Source organism: Poeciliopsis prolifica, unplaced genomic scaffold (genome assembly GCF_027474105.1).
Source record: "Poeciliopsis prolifica strain line A6 unplaced genomic scaffold, Auburn_PproV2 SCAFFOLD042, whole genome shotgun sequence".
NCBI classification, from domain to species: domain Eukaryota; kingdom Metazoa; phylum Chordata; class Actinopteri; order Cyprinodontiformes; family Poeciliidae; genus Poeciliopsis; species Poeciliopsis prolifica.
In genome coordinates, this window is record NW_026562417.1 from 3,618,356 (window position 1) to 3,637,912 (window position 19,557).

The following is a 19,557-nucleotide window of genomic DNA, read 5'->3' on the forward strand; positions in this document are numbered from 1 at the left end:
TCAATGCCGGTACCGACAGAGGCATCTCGATGACGGGACCGAAAAGTTAGTCTTGATGCCGGAATCAACAGAGGCGTCTCAATGATGGGACCGACAGTGGCGTCTCGATGACGGGACAGACAGAGGCGTCTCGATGCCGGAACCGACAGAGGCGTCTCGATGCCGGAACCGACAGAGGCGTCTCGATGCCGGGAACGACAGAGGCATCTCGATGACGGGACCGAAAAGGTCGTCTCGATGCCGGAATCAACAGAGGCGTTTCAATGATGGGACCGACAGTGGCGTCTCGATGACGGGACCGACAGTGGCGTCTCGATGACGGGACAGACAGAGGCGTCTCGATGCCGGAACCGACAGAGGCATCTCGATGCCGGGAACAGACAGAGGCGTCTCAATGATGGGACCGACAGTGGCGTCTCGATGACGGGACAGACAGAGGCGTCTCGATGCCGGAACCGACAGAGGCATCTCGATGCCGGAACCGACAGAGGCGTCTCGATGCCGGAACAGACAGAGGCGTCTCGATGCCGGGAACGACAGAGGCATCTCAATGACGGGACCGAAAAGGTCGTCTCGATGCCGGAATCAACAGAGGCGTCTCAATGATGGGACCGACAGTGGCGTCTCGATGACGGGACAGACAGAGGCGTCTTGATGCCTGAACCGACAGAGGCGTCTCGATGCCGGAACCGACAGAGGCATCTCGATGCCGGGAACAGACAGAGGCGTCTCAATGATGGGACCGACAGTGGCGTCTCGATGACGGAACAGACAGAGGCGTCTCGATGCCAGAACCGACAGTGGCGTCTCGTTGACGGGACAGACAGAGGCGTCCCGATGCCGGTACCAACAGAGGCGTCTCAATGATGGGACCGACAGTGGCGTCTCGAAGATGGGACCGACAGAGGCGTCTCGATGCCGGAACCGAAAGAGGCGTCTCGATGCCGCGAACCACAGAGGCATCTCGATGACGGGACCGAAAAGGTCGTCCCGATGCCGGTACCAACAGAGGCGTCTCAATGATGGGACCGACAGTGGCGTCTCGATGACGGGACAGACAGAGGCGTCTCGATGCCGGTACCAACAGAGGCGTCTCAATGATGGGACCGACAGTGGCATCTCGATGACGGGACCGAAAAGGTCGTCTCGATGCCGGAATCAACAGAGGCGTCTCAATGATGGGACCGACAGTGGCGTCTTGATGACGGGACCAACAGAGGTGTGTCAATCACGGCACTGAAAAGGTCGTCTCGATGACGGAACCAAAAAGGTCGTCTTGATGAAGGGACTGAAAAAAGTTGTTTCAATGACAGGACCGACAGAGGCATCTCAATGACGGGACCGAAAAGGTCGTCTCGATGCCGGAATCAACAGAGGCGTCTCAATGATGGGACCGACAGTGGCGTCTCGATGACGGGACAGACAGAGGCGTCTCGATGACGGGACCGAAAAGGTCGTCTCGATGCCGGAATCAACAGAGGCGTCTCAATGATGGGACCGACAGTGGCGTCTCGATGACGGGACAGACAGAGGCGTCTCGATGCCGGTACCAACAGAGGCGTCTCAATGATCGGACCGACAGTGGCGTCTTGATGACGGGACCGACAGAGGCGTCTCGATGCCGGTACCAACAGAGGCGTCTCAATGATGGGACCGACAGTGGCATCTCGATGACGGGACCGAAAAGGTCGTCTCGATGCCGGAATCAACAGAGGCGTCTCAATGATGGGACCGACAGTGGCGTCTCGATGACGGGACAGACAGAGGCGTCTCGATGCCGGGACCGACAGAGGCGTCTCGATGCCGGAACAGACAGAGGCGTCGCGATGCCGGGAACGACAGAGGCATCTCGATGACGGGACCGAAAAGGTCGTCTTGATGCCGGAATCAATAGAGGCGTCTCAATGATGGGACCGACAGTGGCGTCTCGATTACGGGACCGACAGAGGCGTCTCCATGCCGGTACCAACAGAGGCGTCTCAATGATGGGACCGACAGTGGCGTCTCGATGAAGGGACAGACAGAGGCGTCTCGATGCCGGAACCGACAGAGGCGTCTCGATGCCGGAACCGACAGAGGCGTCTCGATGCCGGAACAGACAGAGGCGTCTCGATGCCGAGAACGACAGAGGCATCTCGATGACGGGACCGAAAAGGTCGTCTTGATGCCGGAATCAACAGAGGCGTCTCAATGATGGGACCGACAGTGGCGTCTCGATGACGGGACAGACAGAGGCGTCTCGATGCCGGTACCAACAGAGGCGTCTCAATGATGGGACCGACAGTGGCGTCTCAATGACGGGACTGACAGAGGCGTATCGATGCCGGAACCGACAGAGGCGTCTCGATGTCGCGAACGACAGGCATCTCGATGACGGGACCGAAAAGGTCGTCCCGATGCCGGTACCAACAGAGGCGTCTCAATGATGCGACCGACAGTGGCGTCTCGATGACGGGACAGACAGAGGCGTCTCGATGCCGGTACCAACAGAGGCGTCTCAATGATGCGACCGACAGTGGCGTCTCGATGACGGGACAGACAGAGGCGTCTCGATGCCGGTACCAACAGAGGCGTCTCAATGATGGGACCGACAGTGGCATCTCGATGACGGGACCAAAAAGGTCGTCTCGATGCCGGTACTGACGGAGTCGTCTTGATGCCGGAACTGACAGAGGCGTCTCAATGCCAGTGCCAACAGAAGCGTCTCAATGATGGGACCGACAGAGGCGTCTCGATGCCGGAACCGACAGAGGCGTCTCGATGTCGCAAACGACAGAGGCATCTCGATGACGGGACCGAAAACGTTGTCCCGATGCCGGTACCAACAGAGGCGTCTCAATGATGCGACCGACAGTGGCGTCTCGATGACGGGACAGACAGAGGCGTCTCGATGCCGGTACCAACAGAGGCGTCTCAATGATGCGACCGACAGTGGCGTCTCGATGACGAGACAGACAGAGGCGTCTCGATGCCGGTACCAACAGAGGCGTCTCAATGATGGGACCAACAGTGGCATCTCGATGACGGGACCAAAAAGGTCGTCTCGATGCCGGTACTGACGGAGTCGTCTTGATGCCGGAACTGACAGAGGCGTCTCAATGCCAGTGCCAACAGAAGCATCTCAATGATGGGACCGACAGTGGCGTCTCGATGACGGGACAGACAGAGGCGTCTCGATACCGGGACCGACAGAGGCATCTTGATGACGGGACCGAAAAGGTCGTCTCGATGCCGGAACCGACAGAGGCGTTTCGATGCCAGAACCAACAGAGGCGTCTTGATGTCGGTACCAACAGAAGTGTCTCAATGATGGGACAGACAGAGGCGTCTCGATACCAGGACCGACAGAGGCATCTCGATGACGGGACCAAAAAGGTCGTCTTGATGCCGGGACCGAAAAGGTCGTCTCGATGCCGGGATCGACGGAGGGACAGAGAGGAAACTGCAAATGTCTTCTCAGTAAATCCTCATACATTTTGTCCAATTAAACTCTGAAACTTCTGAAACTGTCTTTTAAACACATTGAGAAAGAAATCTCTGCTAGGTAGCGCAACAGGTTTTTGGTCCTTTTTTGGATCATCATCACCAGAAGTACTAATTCAAAATCCTTCCAATGTGCCTCTGGAGTTTGATAAATGAATTTCTGGGTCGCAGGGATCGCATAGTCACTGACTAAAAACTGCAGATCTCTTCTCAGTAAATCCTCAGACATTTTGTTCAGTTAAACTCTGAAACCTCTGAAACTGTCTTTTAATGTGGGAGAATTTTACCAACAGGACTTATATGTGCACCCCGAGTTACACGACAAAGCAGTAGTGACGTCACAACCTCTGATGCATCAGCACAAGAATACACGCAGCGCTATGACATAATAGGCCTACAAATCAAGTGTTCTGAAGATCTGTGCTACCTTCGTACTTTAACAGGCCACTTCTTTCAGTAATGAATAATCTAATGTGTTATTATTTCAAATCCAGTAATCAGATTAAAGTTATTTATCCAAATCACTATGCATTATTATTTTCTTTTGTAATGTCATTTTATTTCCTCTACGCGTCTCGGGGAGTGACCGCCGTTTCTATGCAACAGTTGTCAGCAGCGACAGAAACCTAAACAATGGAGGGAGGAGAGAAATGCAGGTAAAAAGTTATTGTATTCAAACTTATATTTTTGCATATATTTAGAGAGGTATTTAATAATAATAATGGTAATATTAATATTTTTCTATATGTATAAATAATAAACACAACAGGAAGAAAACAATAACAAAAATAAAGAAATAAAAAAATAAATCAACTCTGATACTCCAACTGTTTTTAGTCCATGATCCAAGGCAATAGGTCCGGAAAAATAAAGTAATTTGGTTCAATTAAGTCCTGCAGCAAAGCTGCGGTGATCCGGTAGACATACTGGGTTGAACCGGGGCGTGGGACAAAAAAACCTGACCTAAATAAAGTAATAAATAAAAACAAAAATTAGCATTTAAAAAGGGTTAAACTGCTATCCAAAACAACTAAACATTCATTTAAAAAAAGCTATATTCCATAAAGTATTACTCAGGAATCGTTCAAATGAATTTCAAGTTACAGATCAAAGTGCACTTTCAAGTTATATCTAAGTTTAATTGACATTACGTCAATTAAAGTCAATTCAACTTAATTGACTTATGTACTGTCTCAATAAACAGTGAATTATTTTGTTGTTGTTTGATTTGTTGCGCAACTCCAAAGAAATGAACCAATTCCAGAATTCTATAGGCCATCAACAAAATCAATGAAAACTAACAAAGTATCCTTAAAAGACAAAGTTACAAAAATCTGCAGTGGTGAACACACACACACGCAGTGGTGCAAGAAGAGAGGAGCACATACTCAGACTGCTGGCCTCTCTACACTGACTTCCTGTTGCAGGGGCCAGTTTCATGTTACTTCGTTGTTTTTCAGTCCACAAAAGTCAAGCCTTTTATTTTATTCTGTTAATTTATGCTTCAGGAAGAACTGTTGGGCCCGCTGCAAAACGGATGGTGTCCCATCCAGAGTCTGAGTTCGAACACCATTGGTCACACTGTACATTTTTACTGCATGTTGTTTGTCTTTGATGTTAGTTGAATTTGGTCCATAAGGCACTTTGAGCAACAGGAGTTGCTACATAAACAAACTTGGTCCTTGATATTTTGTCACATTATAACCACTAGTTCCTATAGGAACCAGTGGATTTCAAGCCTTTTAAGATTTTAAGAGACAAAAATCCAGTTGTGCATTGTTGAATTTTTATAGTGTGGCACCATTTTTATAGCATGGCTGAGTATTTCACATTTTCATTTTCACAATTTTTCTTTTTAGAAAAAAAATGCAAGGTGGCATGAACTTCATCTATTAATTACAACAAACTTGAACATAATTGCACGTTAACCAGATAACATGAGCTTTGATGTCCTTTCCAGCTGGGATTTCAGCACCAACTTTAAACGTTGGAAAGTAGTAAGAGGGCAGAAAGGGGAAAGGTGTCAAATATTTTGTTAGTAATGATTCATTTCTGCTTTCCTACATTTCTGTTTCTCCCACCATGTGTTCTCTGCCCAGGGCTAATCTTAATTTCTCTAACTGAGCCTCTAACCTATCAGCAGTCAGTCCGTTATGGAAAAACGTGATGTAAAAAGCACACATTCCAGTCACAACGCAGGTAGAATCACTTTTTATTCCATGGTCAGTAGGATGTTGATGACAAACTTGGGTACAGAATGACCCAATCAGCTGACTGGGTTGGCATTACCATAACCGTACACTGCAGAGTAAAACACCCTCCCACATTGTTAATGCATCATCAGGTATATTTACATTCACCATAACAACTAATTTAGCAACAAATGTGCCAAGATTCTTTGAAAACATTGTTAGCAATTATTAAGGAATGTTTTCTGAGAACTACATGAAAAAGGTTTGATGCGGTTAAATGTTCCTAATCATCTCTCGAGGAATGTCAGACATTACACAAATCTCGTGTTGAGAATGAAAGACATTGCGAGCAAAGGTTAATGTAGTTAGACCCTGCTCTCTTCCATTATTTCTTTACAGCTTTGTCGAAACGACTAACGAGACCGATATTGGAATACAAGACTGATTTCGATTAAAAAGCACAAATCCAGACGTTTTCCAAAAATTCCTCGATCAAAAAGAGATGGATCCTCAAATTCCCAGGCACGTGTCACAGTAAAGACGAGCTCTTCCTGGTTCCATCACTGCTTTAGGATGGGCAGCTCCTTGGGCTTGAAGAAGGCCTGAGTCATTCCCATGGCAAAGATGTAAACCTTGGAGTCCACAATGATCTTCTCCTTCCGGATCAGGTCTGGGCAAGAAATCAGGGTGAGTCACATCAACAGCAGCAGCTCAACCAATATGTATATTAGATCAGTTTCACTGAAAAACTCAAAACTTATTTTTATCAAGCTTTTGAGGGCTAAAACAATTTAGCAGATTTCACATAAAACTTTCTCAGCTCTTTGCTAATTCGGTGACATGAACTTGAACGTGTTTTATGACATGGCCAAAGTCATTTTTTTTCGAAAACCTACTGTCGATTTTGCACTGGAACTCATCGAGCGGTAAAAGGATGACTTCGACAAACTCTGGAAGAGACGATCGAGGCCGGCATGATGATTTGTACGTCCGGAGAGAAAAAGGCATTTGTGAAGGAAAAAAAGAAGATGAAACTCACCTCCGTCACCTGGAAAAGAGCAGAGAAGAGCCCGATTAAGCCACTGGAGGAGCTGTATGCTGCATAGAGTTCACAGGTGACCTATTGACCTGCGTTGTTCTGGGTTGGGATGAAGACCTGGAGCGTGAACTCAGGTCTTTATAGTTTGAAACAGACTTTTAAATGGAGCTGAATTGCCAGAGGATGAGCTATATGCTAAATGGCTAGTCAAGAAGCCCAAATCATCATATTATGTTAACAGCTGATGTTCCCCACAGATGGCACAATGCATTTTGAGTAAAGTCGTTTTTTTCTGCATGACTCCAGATTAATTGAGAGCTAACTGTTGCAGACTGATGTCGAGCTGTGTTTTTATTTTGAATGAAAGCTTCTTATTGGTCAGAAAAGTCCTGTTTTTATAGCAAATGTCTGTCTTCCTGATCATTAATTCAGGGTAAAAATTAAGAAGCAAAAACTTCCTGACTCTCAAAGGCAGAAGCAAGATTCATTTTAGAAATCTCAGGTTACATCTAAATATTAAGCTTCACACTAGCACCACCTACTGGTCAGTTTAATTTTGCGTTTTAATGTCTACACTTGTACTAATGAAGAATTTTAGTGGAAAATCTTTTGATTTTGTTTTCAGTTGTATCAGTAGAAAGCCTAATAATGATGATAGAAAATAAGTAAATGTGATGTTTATTGACAGTCCATGATTCATGGCTAGAAATGTGAGAGAGTTCTCTGCAGAAAAACAACCAAACTAACCTAAAACAAGAAAAATAGTCTGAGGAAAAAATGTGGGCTGTGTCCAACTATGAATAACGTTTTCCAAATTTAGACTCTTAAAAGTTAGAATATTAAGCACTTTCAAGGACTTTATACAAAATTTAATCGTCCTCACCCAGCTGCTGTGTGGGGTTGACGTTCTCCACATCGTCTCCATTGATGTCGACCAGGACAATCTGGGTGGTGGAGTTGGACAGGCCGGGGTCCAGGCAGGTCACTGCAGTCACAACATGCAACCGTCATCCCACTCCCACCGGCTTCAGATAAGACAGAGGAGTGAATGCGATCAGATCCACACCACTGTGTAGAAATACCTGGAGTCACTCCCACCACTTTTCCTTTGTAGCCGGTTTCCTCCTTCAGCTCCCGCAGCGCAGCCACATCTGCCGTTTCCCCCTCATCGATCAGTCCTGAATGCAGCACAGCCAGAAACATTCCAAACTTTACAGCATGGGACGGGTGGGAGGTCAGTTCACAGGACACATTTATTAGTGGTCTAAAATGTGTGTATGTGGGGATATTTGGTTTCTTGGAACGGGACCTGCTGGAAACTCCAGGGTGTTGCCTCCCATTGGAGGACGGAACTGCTTCACCATGACGACGCAGTCTTTATGGAGCGTCCGCTTCAGCAGCGCGACGATTCCTACTCCATCTGCCTCTGTGTTGCTCCTCCTGGTCGTTCGCTTCGCCGTCTCCCAGGTTCTTGGGAGTTGCAAACACAGATGGGAGGAAACACCATCAGTCTTCTTAAAGGGGTAGTAATATTTATTTTCCGGCCACATAGTGCCATATTATATATAGCACAATCAAGTAGCCATGTTACCTTCAGTTATTATGGAAATGCTCTAAGACTGAGTATGAGATACAACTTAAAAGAAATTTGACTTTGTAGTTTAATGACTTGAATTCGGTCTCTGTCTCTTTGAGAAACTCCGCCTGCAAGCAGCCATCAGTCATCTCAACTCGGCTCCTCTACGAACCCTTTCACAGTGTTTTCACCAGCATTTCACTCTGAAGCTCAGCTGAGGCGCAGTTCCACCAGCTGTTTGCTAATTGCTTCTGGCTAGTCTGAAGGAGCCGAGTGGGGGAGTCACTGGGAGGGCTGCTCTGTGAGGCAAAAGCTCAGAAACCTGGAAACTGCAGCTTTCAGGAGGAGCTCTGTCTTGAAGGCGGAGCTAGGTCCCCCCAGGCGTTTTACACAGCTGAGTGGTTGCCATGGAGATGAAGAATTTCTCAAATATGCCTGAAAAAAATCAAGGCAGCACTCCTGCTATGTTTTTGGTGTGGGAACAACACTATAACATGATGGACAGCATGATGGAAAAAAAGTCAATTTTACATGATAATGGCCCTTTAAAGCATATATGAAGGCTTGAGCGCCACCTAGTGTTTCCTGCAGGGTCCACGTATGTGGTCTGTTCCAGCTTTACCCATTTCCCTTCTGCCAAAACCTGCAACACAAACAAAGTTGATAAGACCACAGGTGAAATGAATAGTTTGTTCTCATTTAACTCATTCAATGTTTTCTTCCTTTAAACTAAAAACAACTTATGATTTTATGAGATCCCCCTAACGTTGTACATAAACACTACCCGCTGGTAGCTCCACCATTAACCACCTAATATCAGTCTGTTAAACTTGTGTTACTCCTTTAAGAGCAGAATGAGAAAAGGTGATAATTTGTTAAATGCGGTATCATTTCAAAACTTTTTCATGAACTGAACTCCTTTAGGAATCGCAGGACTTTATATGGATTAATAATGAGACTTTCTTAACTACCCATATATCAAGATATGCATGGTTTTATTTGCAGTTTAGGACAAAAACGTACGAGCGCCACCGAGAAATAATGAGCCAAGCTCATACTCCTGGTTGCAAACTCTTCTTCATCTCGTACAAATGCAAAATAACGGTAGCCCAGTATATTTCCTGCTAGGCTACACGTACTGTCGGTCTTATTTGAAATTAAAACCTGCATTTATCAGTTTCATTAACATGCTGTCACATGATAAGTTAATAAAATTGTTTCCATGCTCAGCACTGCATAGGAATATTCCAGACTTTCGCGTAGCTCTGTATCAGAGAGAAATACCAAAAACTGTTCAACTGATGACATTTTTTTAAAATTCTATTCAGCAGAATAATTGTTGCTCATGTTGTTTTAAGCAGCTCCATCTTGCTACACATTCTTGTGTAAAACTGGCTGACGGGGCTGTAGCTGATCAAAAAACGGGGTCCTCAAATCAAGTCCTGCCCAAGGCCCCAGTCAATCTTGTGTCAGCCCTGTTAGAATACACCTATCTGAAAATTAAGTGATTTTAATGTCTCTAACAAACACTATAGCCCCCCCAAAAAACCTCTTATTTAATCAAACTTTCTAAAATGACTGGCAAGGGCTTTTCTAGTTTCAACATTCTTAATGAGTAATTATGCGATGTCAACCACATTCAAATTGTTACTGCATTAATATACACAACTGTTAGAAGTAATTACAGCCATTTTCTGTTTGTTGCATAGCATGAGAAAACTCGACAAACCTCTTCTTTGATTACATGTGGTGTTGTTCTCACTTTAGGGTCCTCGGGGTTGCTCATTTTCACTGTAAAAAGAAAACAAAATGCAAGAACGTCCAGTCAGAAAGCCAATACAAATCTAACCTGCTGTTACTTATACGTCGTTTGAAAGCCATAAGTTGTATTTTAAAGCTTGAAGACAGTCCTGAGTTACCCAGTTAGCTACAACAACAAAAATGTCAATTTGTCCCCGTTTAATCAACATTATTCTGGTTCAGACCGGTTTGCTGTCCGTTGAACAGAAGCTGTGAGGCGAAAGCGGCCCAAAGCTTCGTAGGCCGCGTGTCTTCAAGCGCTCTATTCTCCTTTCAACTAAAACAAACGAACCTTAACTCACGTGAAATCCCAACCGTGCTTAACAAGCAGAGCAAAGAGGGTAAATTTGTAGCGATGAGTCACTCTGACACCACTTCCTGTTAAAAGGAAAACGTCATAGACAAGTTTTTTTTAAAATTTTTTTAAACTTTTGTTGTTGTCTTATTTTATCTGATTTTAAAAAATTAAAAATATTCATATGAAGTTATAAGTTATAGCAAAAACATATTTGAACCATACATTTTAAAGTGTTCTCAATTTTACTGAACGTTTTTTGGTAGATAAATGCATCAGCAGGTTCTATGATGCTCTTTTAGATTAGTAAAGAAAACAGATAAAGCCAAAAGAAGGACAGGATAATTATTTAAACTCTTCATTTTCTGTTTAAATCAAAGCTACTAACCTTGTCAGCAACCCAGAATGACATTTTTATATCTGTTTTCAAAATATGCAACAGATTTTTAATCGGTTTTTGTTTTTATTTTAAAAAATGTAAATTGGCTACATACAGGACACCACAGCATGCTGCTGCCATCACAGTGTCTCACTGTAGGTGTGTTGCTGTTGTTCAGTCAAGCCGTATGTGCCAATTGTGCACATACCACCATGTGCAAACAAATTAAAGTAATAAAAAAAAAATATTTTAAAGAATTTTTCCTGTAATGTATTTAGAAGAAGTCGTCAATAATCAGATTGGGCTTTTTATTTTTGCTGCAAATGCGATCTTCTTTGTAAAATAAAAATGCAGTTTAAAAATAAATCATCACACTAATAAACGATCTATGTGTGAGTACGCACTCATTTTACGTTCTTGTGTGCATCTCCAAAATAGCTCCTCTGCGGAAAAGGAAAGCATTTCACGCAAAGCACCGTTTCCTGAGTTAAATAAATATCAAGTGTTGTATTTAATCGAATGGGAACATTTTCTGATATTTTTGAGACAGTAAACGAATTTTGGAGACCACGGCAGTTTTGAGACGGTCTAAGGATTCGGAGGACATTTAGCGACGGACGCGTTTCCTCCTCAGGATCTTACAGTATGAAGAAGGAGCAAGTTGTCCACTGTCAGTTCTCTGTTTGGTATCCGATATTTAAGAAGCACACGATAAAAAGGTAAACGCCAACGGTTTGTGTTTGTTTCTGTAAAACACGTCCAGCGTCAGCAACAAGACACGTTTACACACCTGTAACCTTTGTTCTGTTGTTTGTGTTATGAGATATTTGTCAAAGTCCAGCTGAGCTTAGACTCTCAGATCTGTTTTTGATTCATCCCTTGTCTCGTTTCCAAGTCTGATCCTTCCACTGCCTCAGAATGTAATAGACTATTTACTGGACGACGGGACACTGGTAGTGTCTGGAAGGTATGAACACACACACACACACAAATACACACACACACACACGCACACACCCACACACGCACACGTACACACACACAAAATTTACAAGCAGAAACAGAACAGTTCATTTAACTTATGCTGTTTCTGATCCCCATTTGGAAAATAATTGTTTCCAAAAATATGCTTGCATAAACTATATTCTTAAATCTCCCTGTGATTGAAAACAGCCCATTTTAATATATTTTTTTCTTCTTTAACAAACAAGTTGCAACAAGAAATGAATCGCATAAATTTAAAATTAGTCCAATGATTTCCTTTTTTTTTAATTCACAGAGATCTAATCAATTTCATTTCTTTATTTAGTTTCAGTTGGGTGTGATTTTTATTTTCATTTTATGTATCGTTTTTGGTTGTTGTGCTTTATTTTAGATATTTAAATTATCAGAACCGGCCTTTGTTTTCTGACAGTTTGTAGTTTCTGACCGGTTAGAGTTCATCAAGCTGAACATTGTTTGAGTTTTCTTTTTGTCTCTACATCTGGTTGTAGATCTATGCACGAACAATGTATAGTGAGTCAGTGGTGAGGTGTGCTGTAAGAGCGCTTCTTCAGCAAGTCTCTTACTTGTTCCACTGTGTTTACAGGTGAGGTCAGACAGAGATCCTGGTGGATTAAACTATTTACAGATGACAAGATGACACTGTGATGTATATGGACAGTATACATCACAGTATAGTGTTAGTTTGCTCTGAAAGTTCATCTGGGCGGGGTTGTGCAGGGCTCTGAGTTTCATTCAAACACTGAATTATACGCTAGCGCTCCTCCTCTTGTCTCCCCAGTGATCACAACTCTCAGCCGATCCAAACCAACAACAGCGAGTCAGATGCCGACGAAGACGTACAGGTAAGTTCACTTTGAGATTGGAGAAACTTCCGTTTATCTCCCAACAGAATGTCTGTCAGAAAGTGAACTTTTACAACAGCTCCCCCTGGTGGACCGAAGAGTTGTTGTTTTACCTGAATCAGTGCAGAGGGCACTAAAATTTTCTGTGCATTTGGAAACATAAATTAGCACAATTAACACATTATTTTGGTATAAAAAAATAGTAAAATAACAGAATGTCATGTTTATGTTTTGCTCTTTAAATTTTGACCATTTGCCCGTTTTTCAGTGTGAATCTGCTCTGCGTGTCTGTCTGGGTTGGTCAAAATTTCCATTTAGATTTGGTGAACTGCATAAATGACTGTTATACACAAACACACCAACATGCCGCCACCACATGTTTGAATTTCTCTTCCACAGGCATTAAAGTCCGATTTGTTTTCCCGCCAATTCTCACTTTCATAATTCCGTTGCTTCTCTACTCCCCTCTAGTGGTCGGATGATGAGACGACAGCGATAGCCACTGTAAGTAGTTCAGTGGTCGCGTTTTCTTGTTGCAATGTTCGACTCATTCGGATAAAGGAACATGGAAGAATTTCTGGATTTATTTCACAGAAATGTTTTTAAGTTGAACTTTTGTTGAAATGCCACTAGTGAAAAGTGTAGCATTGTGTACCTATTAACATGCCTATTGAGTGTAAATTGTTCATGACGATGTGATTGTGATGCCTTTTCCAAGGCTCCCGAATTCCCAGAATTCGCTTCTACGGTGCTGGAGGCCATCAACGCCCTGGGTGGGTGTGTCTTCCCCAAACTCAACTGGAGCGCTCCGCGGGTAAAACACACACAGACGACTGAGTTTGCTAATGTGGTGTAGCTTCCGGTAAAGCCTCTGTCATCTGCGGCGTCTGACAGGACGCCAACTGGATCGCTCTGAACAGCTCGCTGGAGTGCCGCAGCCTCAGCGACGTCTTCCTGCTCTTCAAAAGCTCTGACTTCATCACGCACGACCTCACGCAGCCGTAAGACCGCGTCCTGTTGTTCTTCCTATTGGACAAGCATTACAGAATGAGTTTTTATTGTCATATAAATCTTTGCCCTTGTAAGTAAACATTTTCTAAACTATATCACAAATTAATCTGCTATAAACCCCTTTATAATTTTGTGTTTCCGCTTTAATTGTTTTTTTTTTGTTGTTTTGTGTGGTTTTTTTGCAGTGGTTTTGTCTCCATCTTCCCACATGATCTTTCATAGATACAAGAAAAAAAAAGAGAGACCACTTACGATGATCAATTTCTCTGATTTGACTCTTTATATGTGTTTGAGTAAAATGTACATTTTTCTCTTATCCTTTGATCTACTGACAACACGTCTCCCACATTCCGAGCAAAAATTTTAGGATTTATTTGCAGAATATGAGAAATGGTTGAAATAACAAAGAAGATACAGTGCTTTCAGACCTCAACTAATGCAAAGAAAACACATTAGTATTCATTTAAAAGCAATAAAACTACAGTTTTAACTCAGGAAGAGTTCAGAAATGGATATTTGGTGGAATAACCAGGAGGTTATCAGCGGGGTTCAGTGCAGTGGGCTCGCCATTTTTTTCCAGAACTGCCAATTCGGCTGTTAGTGGTAGTTATACCAATTTGATATATTTTTCCTTTTCATAAGAAATCACACATTTAGACCGCTGCTAGCTAAGCCGCTAACTACCTTTGGTGTGATTTGCTTTTCAGGTTCCTCCAGTGCAGTGACCAGGACTCTCCAGATCCTGTCATCAATTATGAGGTACTTTAGTCCTCATTTGGAAATATGTTTTGATATTGCAGCTTCAGTATATTCAGTAACAAAAATTGAATATTTCAGAGGAACTTGAATGTGGCAAGAACAAGACGCTAGAAGCTGGATTAAATGCACCATAGAGACAAGTTGGTATACATTTACGAAGAACCATAAATGTCAACAGCGCCGTCATATTTAATTCTGATTAGCTAGTATTTTTGAATGAAGGCTGAAACAATTAATCGGCCCAAAAACATCAATAAATACAACAATTGTCAGCTAATTTACCAATTAATTGCTAATTGGAGTACACAGGCTCAAAAGAAAATGTATTTGCTGAGAGAACACCACATACAGAGCAGCACAAAAAAATATGCAAATTTCTTTATTTAAGATTTAAATGTAAATATGTTCTACCCAGAATTTCTATAGTTATAGTTGACATGATTCTAAAAAAAAGAAAAAGTCTCCAAATAAGCACCTTTTGCTGTCCAATTATTAATCAGTTATCAAAATAAAAAAATTAACAGACTAACTTTAGACTGTATTGATAAGTCAAGCAGAAAGGACTGAGCTCTTCATATGCTACAAATGATGTTTATGTGCAATATATTCATATTCATTAGGCTTAAGTGACAATGGGAAAAATCTGCAGAATGTACAAATGTTGTTTTCTCCGATTAATCGTCAGAATAATCGATCACTAAAAATAATCGTTAGTTGCATCCCTGGTTGAGATGATAACGGTTGGTGTCCTTGTGTCCTCAGCTGGTGTTGAGGAAGTGGGCGGAGCTAATTCCTGGTGGAGAGTTTCGCTGCTTTGTCAAAGAAAACAAACTGATCGGTAAGAAATGAACCCTCACGCTCACAACTGCAGCATGCGGCAGACGTGTTTGGCGCTCTGTGAGGGGAAAACCCCCCCAAATCTGAGTTCAAATCAGAAGCATAAGTAGAAAGCGTCTCCTGCTGAAGCAGCATTCCGGTCCGTGCGAAAACTGGGGCACGGGCCGAGTTTGAGCCTTGCCCTGTGCTCGGCGGGCTAATTATAAAATCCAATTTGAGCTGCGCTCACTGGCGTGTGTCTGTCTGCGCCGTCCGGCAGCCGTCTCCCAGAGGGACTACACACAGTACTACCAGCACATCCTGAAGCAGGAGCAGCACATCTCCCAGGCCATCCAGGACTTCTTCAGCCAGCACGTTCAGTACCGCTTCCTGGACGAAGACTGTGAGTCATCAATTATTCACTGGGATACAAATGAGCTAATTACATGGCTAGGAGAGATTAATGAGTCTGGGTTCTTTCCTGTGTTGACATTTTTAATATTTCATCTCAAACAGTTCCCTTGTTGAAAACGGTGAAATAATGTCTTTTTTTCCCCTTTCTTCTAATTTCCAGTTGTGTTTGACGTGTACAGAGACAGCCAGGTAACTCGTTTCTCTACTTCAGAGGGCCTCTTGGGCCCCTTCCATATTTTGTCAAGATACAAACACACACTTTCGAGTTTTGCAAAGGTTTTCTGTGTTAAGATTAACGGAAAGCAGCACTGCAGGCTTTGCCCTCGATGCTGCTAAATAAAGTTCGTTCAGGGGCACAAAGACTGCCTGCTATGGAAAAAAAAAAGTTTGATGGTTGAATGAAAAACTGTAACTTTTAATGCTGTTTTTAGGTTTAACAACACAGAACACAAACAAAAATATACAGCATTCTGTTTTCCCCCTTAAGTTCTATATGTATGGAAAACAAAAACACAAAACATTCAGCCAGAAAGCTGCAGTGGAAGGGTTTGGAGACGCATACCTCATATTTCAATAGTTTTTCATTTTCTTTGTTTAATTTGGATAGATGAAATGTCTTCCAGGTCCAGCGTTCGAATGTCTTGTACAAAATCAAAGTTTATTGAAATTTGAGAACCAAAACAACAATGTTATGGTTTATCATGGTCATTTTCAGATGTCAATTTTCAAAACAACCATGTGTTGTTTACATCCTGATTCACAGTTTGAAACTTGGCTTGAATGCTTTTTGCATATAAAACACCAGTAGTGGTTGTGATGTGACTGAAGCTCAACAGGAAGCGTAAACGCAGGTTGTCTTGTTTTTGCAGGGCAGGGTGTGGCTCATCGACCTGAACCCATTCGGAGAGGTGACCGACTCGCTGCTGTTCAGCTGGGACGAGCTGATGTCTGGAGAAGTGGTCGACCCTCAGCAGCAGGTCAGTCTTTCACCCGAAGCGCACGGCTTCCGCGCCCCGACCCGGAATCCCTCCGTGACGGCTGAGCTCGTCTCCCGGTTTGTGTTGCAGGACGGCCCGGCGTTCCGCTTCACCACGAGCGAGGTGACGGTGCAGCCCAGTCCATGCCTGAGCTACAGGATACCGCGGGACTTTGTGGACCTGTCCACCGGAGAGGACACCTACAAGCTCATTGACTTTCTGAAACTGGTGGGTGCTGGTGTTTAGAAAACGCGACAGAGATACAATAAGAATTTAAAAGCAGTTTCCAAACAAGCTGAAAGGTTGCTTTTACACCAGTACAGTATTAGGCGGATGCTAATGCTAAAGTGCTAAACCGCTAATCCAGTAACCTGCTAACTTGAATACCTCAACTCTGAAACTCTGAAAGACTACAACTCTCAAGCACCAATTTAATTTTGATATTCTAATTTACATGTTCCGTAACGTTCTTCAATTTTGTATTTATGTTTATATCTTGTTTTCTGTGTTTCATTTTGTTCCTGTACGCTTGTTGAAGAAATAAAGTTATAGGGGAGAAAAAAATATATAAAAAATGTGAGGAGAGGAAATGGGACTGTTGCACAAACAGTCTTCACCCACTTCAAAATAAGAGCAGAAATATAAACGAGGAATTCAAAACGGCCAAGAAAATGTTGTTTTTGGAATTTATTTGAAAAAATGAATTTAGGAAAAGGTAAATGCACTCAAAGTTTTCAAAATTAGCAAAAGTGTTAGACAAAAAAATTAGCTCCATTATTAGCATATTAGCATAAGTACGCCCACCACTGCCTAAAAAGAACCATAGCAACTGATTATATCTCACCTTTTTAGTGATTTTAAAATTGTTTAGAACAATATATATATATATATATGTATATATATATATATATATATATATATATATATATATATATATATATATATTATATATAATATTTTTTTCTTTAAATTTTTTTTTCCCATTGTGAAAAACAAAACATGCATAGAAAAGACCAATTAGACGCAGCTTTTTTTTCTAAATGTGTGAAGCTTGTCGGGTTGTTTCTTAAACGCCTGCTCTGTACATTTTCTGGCGTCCAGAAAAGTTTCATTCAAATCTTCTGCTTTCTACTTTGTTCAGACGAAGAGCCAGCAGGAGGAATCCGAAGAGGAGAATCCTCCCCAGTGATGTCAGCTTTTTGTATGATGTGTGTGAGGAGACTCGTTTCCCCTGTCGTCATTTATTTTTATACTGTTTTCTTGTCCTCACGCTGTTCTGTACCACGTCTTCTGGACCGAGTCACGGCTGGGAAACAGAACTTAAGTTAACAAATCATGCCAGCAACTCCTGGAGGTCATATTGTTCTGTCAGGCTTTTCCCGTCCTCTGTAACTGTGGAGGGTCTCACTTGCCTGCTTTTATGCATTGAAATAGGTGCATGTAGAAGTTATGAACAGTTAATATGGAAAAAAGTAGAACAGCCCAATAAATATTGACTTCTTCGCATTTTTGATTGATTCAATTTTTATCTCTGGGAAAGAAATTGATTTTAATGGGCATAAACAATAACAATTAATGTTGTCTTAAAAATCTTTTTATCATTATGTATGTACTTCATAGCTGAGATATACATTTGACTTTGACCAGAAGGTTTTCTTTTATTATTACTAATTATTTGTGTTCATGCTAGCATTTTAGACATATCCATCCAAAGAACATGTCCAAACAATTTAAAAAATGATATGCCTTTCTTTTAAAAAAAGAAAACATCTGACCCGTTTGTAAAATGATACAGTAATTTAGGGAAAGCTAAGTACGCTAATGTTTTCAGAGTTAGCAGAAAGAGCTGAATGCTAACATGTTCCTAGCTGTTAAGTGTCCTGTTTTGACCCGGAAGCTCCTGTTTTTTACTCCCCTTTCCCGCTGTGCTCCCGTATTATCATCCCCCCACATCTCTCCACTTGCATTACTTTCCAACTGACTGATAGTAGCACTGTATTTAGCACATACTTTGGCAGGTATGTGCTAAATTAGCTCAGCTATTAGCAGTAGTGTTCCTGCCTCTCTGTCCTTTTTTTTAAACTACATGATGGCAACAATTTAGGGGTTAGCTAAGTGTGCTAAACGTTTCCTGAGTTAGCAGAAGTGCTAAATGCTAAATTAGCTCGGTTATATGTGGATTCGTGGAAGTGTGCCCCAATCTGCCGAAAAAGAACCATAACAACTGATCACATCTCAGCTCTTTAAAAGTGACTGAAATTATTAGGAGCTATTTTGACTGCTGCCTCTTCCTTTTTACCTCCTTGTGAAAAACAAAGCAAGCTAACTCGTATAATGGCGCTACGTTTTGAGTGTCTTCATGTTGAGCTGATTTAGACACTTTGAAGCCATTACCTCCTTCTGCTGCAGTCTTCTGTCACTTCAACTGTCAGGAGCAGCAAGCTAAATGTCTCAATTTACTCCTGACCAAAAATTGCATTACTCTGTTGGCTATCTGCAGTGATGTTCTTCAATTTGAAATGAACCAGCCGCATGTTCGCCTGTTTCCCATTCAAACCTCTCAATCACTTAGTCGTCTGTAAGTCATAATAATTTATCTCTGCTCTTCCATCTCTAGTTCCCGCAGAGCCAATTTGACACCCTCATTGCTCACAGCCGCCTCAGGGGCCCTCTCAGTCAAGACCCGTATCCCGATTCGTCCCATCATACAATGCTGTGGACACAAGCTCCCACAAGGAAGATTAAAAAAAACACATACATCACCCCCTCCCATTAAACTTCCTGTCATACTGACCGTCTGTGGGTCCAGCGGGCGCACTAAACAAGCGAATAAGAAATTGATTTTGCTTTTTTACGTAACACTTCTCATTACGCTGGGAGCTAAATGAGCTGGGTATGTGGGTGGGACACGGCCCCCGCCACCCCACCCCGGCTCCCCGCCTTTACTGGATTTATGGAGCAATCATTTG

At 42.7% G+C, this 19,557-nt stretch overlaps 2 protein-coding genes across 5 annotated transcripts; one reads left to right on the plus strand and one right to left on the minus strand.

Annotated features, from left to right (window-relative positions):
- Positions 1-5,678: 5,678 nt before the first annotated feature.
- nudt5 (nudix (nucleoside diphosphate linked moiety X)-type motif 5) lies at positions 5,679-10,465 on the minus strand. 3 transcript variants are annotated; one of them, XM_055055575.1, is made up of 9 exons: positions 10,276-10,388; positions 10,020-10,081; positions 8,866-8,933; positions 8,024-8,184; positions 7,797-7,892; positions 7,598-7,699; positions 6,715-6,723; positions 6,572-6,625; positions 5,679-6,345 (listed from the first exon to the last, which is right to left on the minus strand). In XM_055055575.1, exons 2-9 carry the CDS (start codon positions 10,074-10,076, stop codon positions 6,236-6,238), a joined length of 657 nt encoding a protein of 218 aa, XP_054911550.1. In that variant the 5' UTR covers positions 10,077-10,081; positions 10,276-10,388; the 3' UTR covers positions 5,679-6,235. The 3 variants fall into 3 exon arrangements, with proteins under 3 accessions (XP_054911550.1, XP_054911548.1, XP_054911549.1); XM_055055573.1 differs by having other exon boundaries at positions 6,572-6,723; positions 10,383-10,465; XM_055055574.1 differs by lacking the exon at positions 10,276-10,388 and adding an exon at positions 10,393-10,443 and having other exon boundaries at positions 6,572-6,723.
- Positions 6,272-18,094, plus strand: cdc123 (cell division cycle 123 homolog (S. cerevisiae)). 2 transcript variants are annotated; one of them, XM_055055569.1, is made up of 14 exons: positions 6,272-6,362; positions 11,315-11,483; positions 11,660-11,731; positions 12,548-12,611; positions 13,083-13,115; positions 13,330-13,425; positions 13,506-13,612; positions 14,330-14,381; positions 15,144-15,219; positions 15,478-15,600; positions 15,772-15,800; positions 16,481-16,588; positions 16,679-16,816; positions 17,730-18,094. In XM_055055569.1, the coding sequence occupies exons 2-14, from the start codon at positions 11,410-11,412 to the stop codon at positions 17,775-17,777; spliced, it is 1,020 nt and encodes a 339-aa protein (XP_054911544.1). In that variant the 5' UTR covers positions 6,272-6,362; positions 11,315-11,409; the 3' UTR covers positions 17,778-18,094. The 2 variants fall into 2 exon arrangements, with proteins under 2 accessions (XP_054911544.1, XP_054911543.1); XM_055055568.1 differs by having other exon boundaries at positions 16,481-16,816.
- Positions 18,095-19,557: the final 1,463 nt, after the last annotated feature.

Excerpts from the sequence above, each read along its gene's own strand:
- cdc123 (XM_055055568.1), top strand. The coding sequence starts at position 11,410 with ATGAAGAAGGAGCAAGTTGTCCACTGTCAGTTCTCTGTTTGGTATCCG. Across the intron at positions 15,220-15,477 it reads CAAAGAAAACAAACTGATCG|CCGTCTCCCAGAGGGACTAC; the intron begins GTAAGAAATGAA and ends GCCGTCCGGCAG. Across the intron at positions 15,601-15,771 it reads CCGCTTCCTGGACGAAGACT|TTGTGTTTGACGTGTACAGA; the intron begins GTGAGTCATCAA and ends TCTAATTTCCAG.
- nudt5 (XM_055055575.1), bottom strand. The coding sequence starts at position 10,076 with ATGAGCAACCCCGAGGACCCTAAAGTGAGAACAACACCACATGTAATC. Across the intron at positions 8,185-8,865 it reads GACCCTGCAGGAAACACTAG|AACCTGGGAGACGGCGAAGC; the intron begins GTGGCGCTCAAG and ends GCAACTCCCAAG. Across the intron at positions 7,893-8,023 it reads CACCCTGGAGTTTCCAGCAG|GACTGATCGATGAGGGGGAA; the intron begins GTCCCGTTCCAA and ends TGCTGCATTCAG.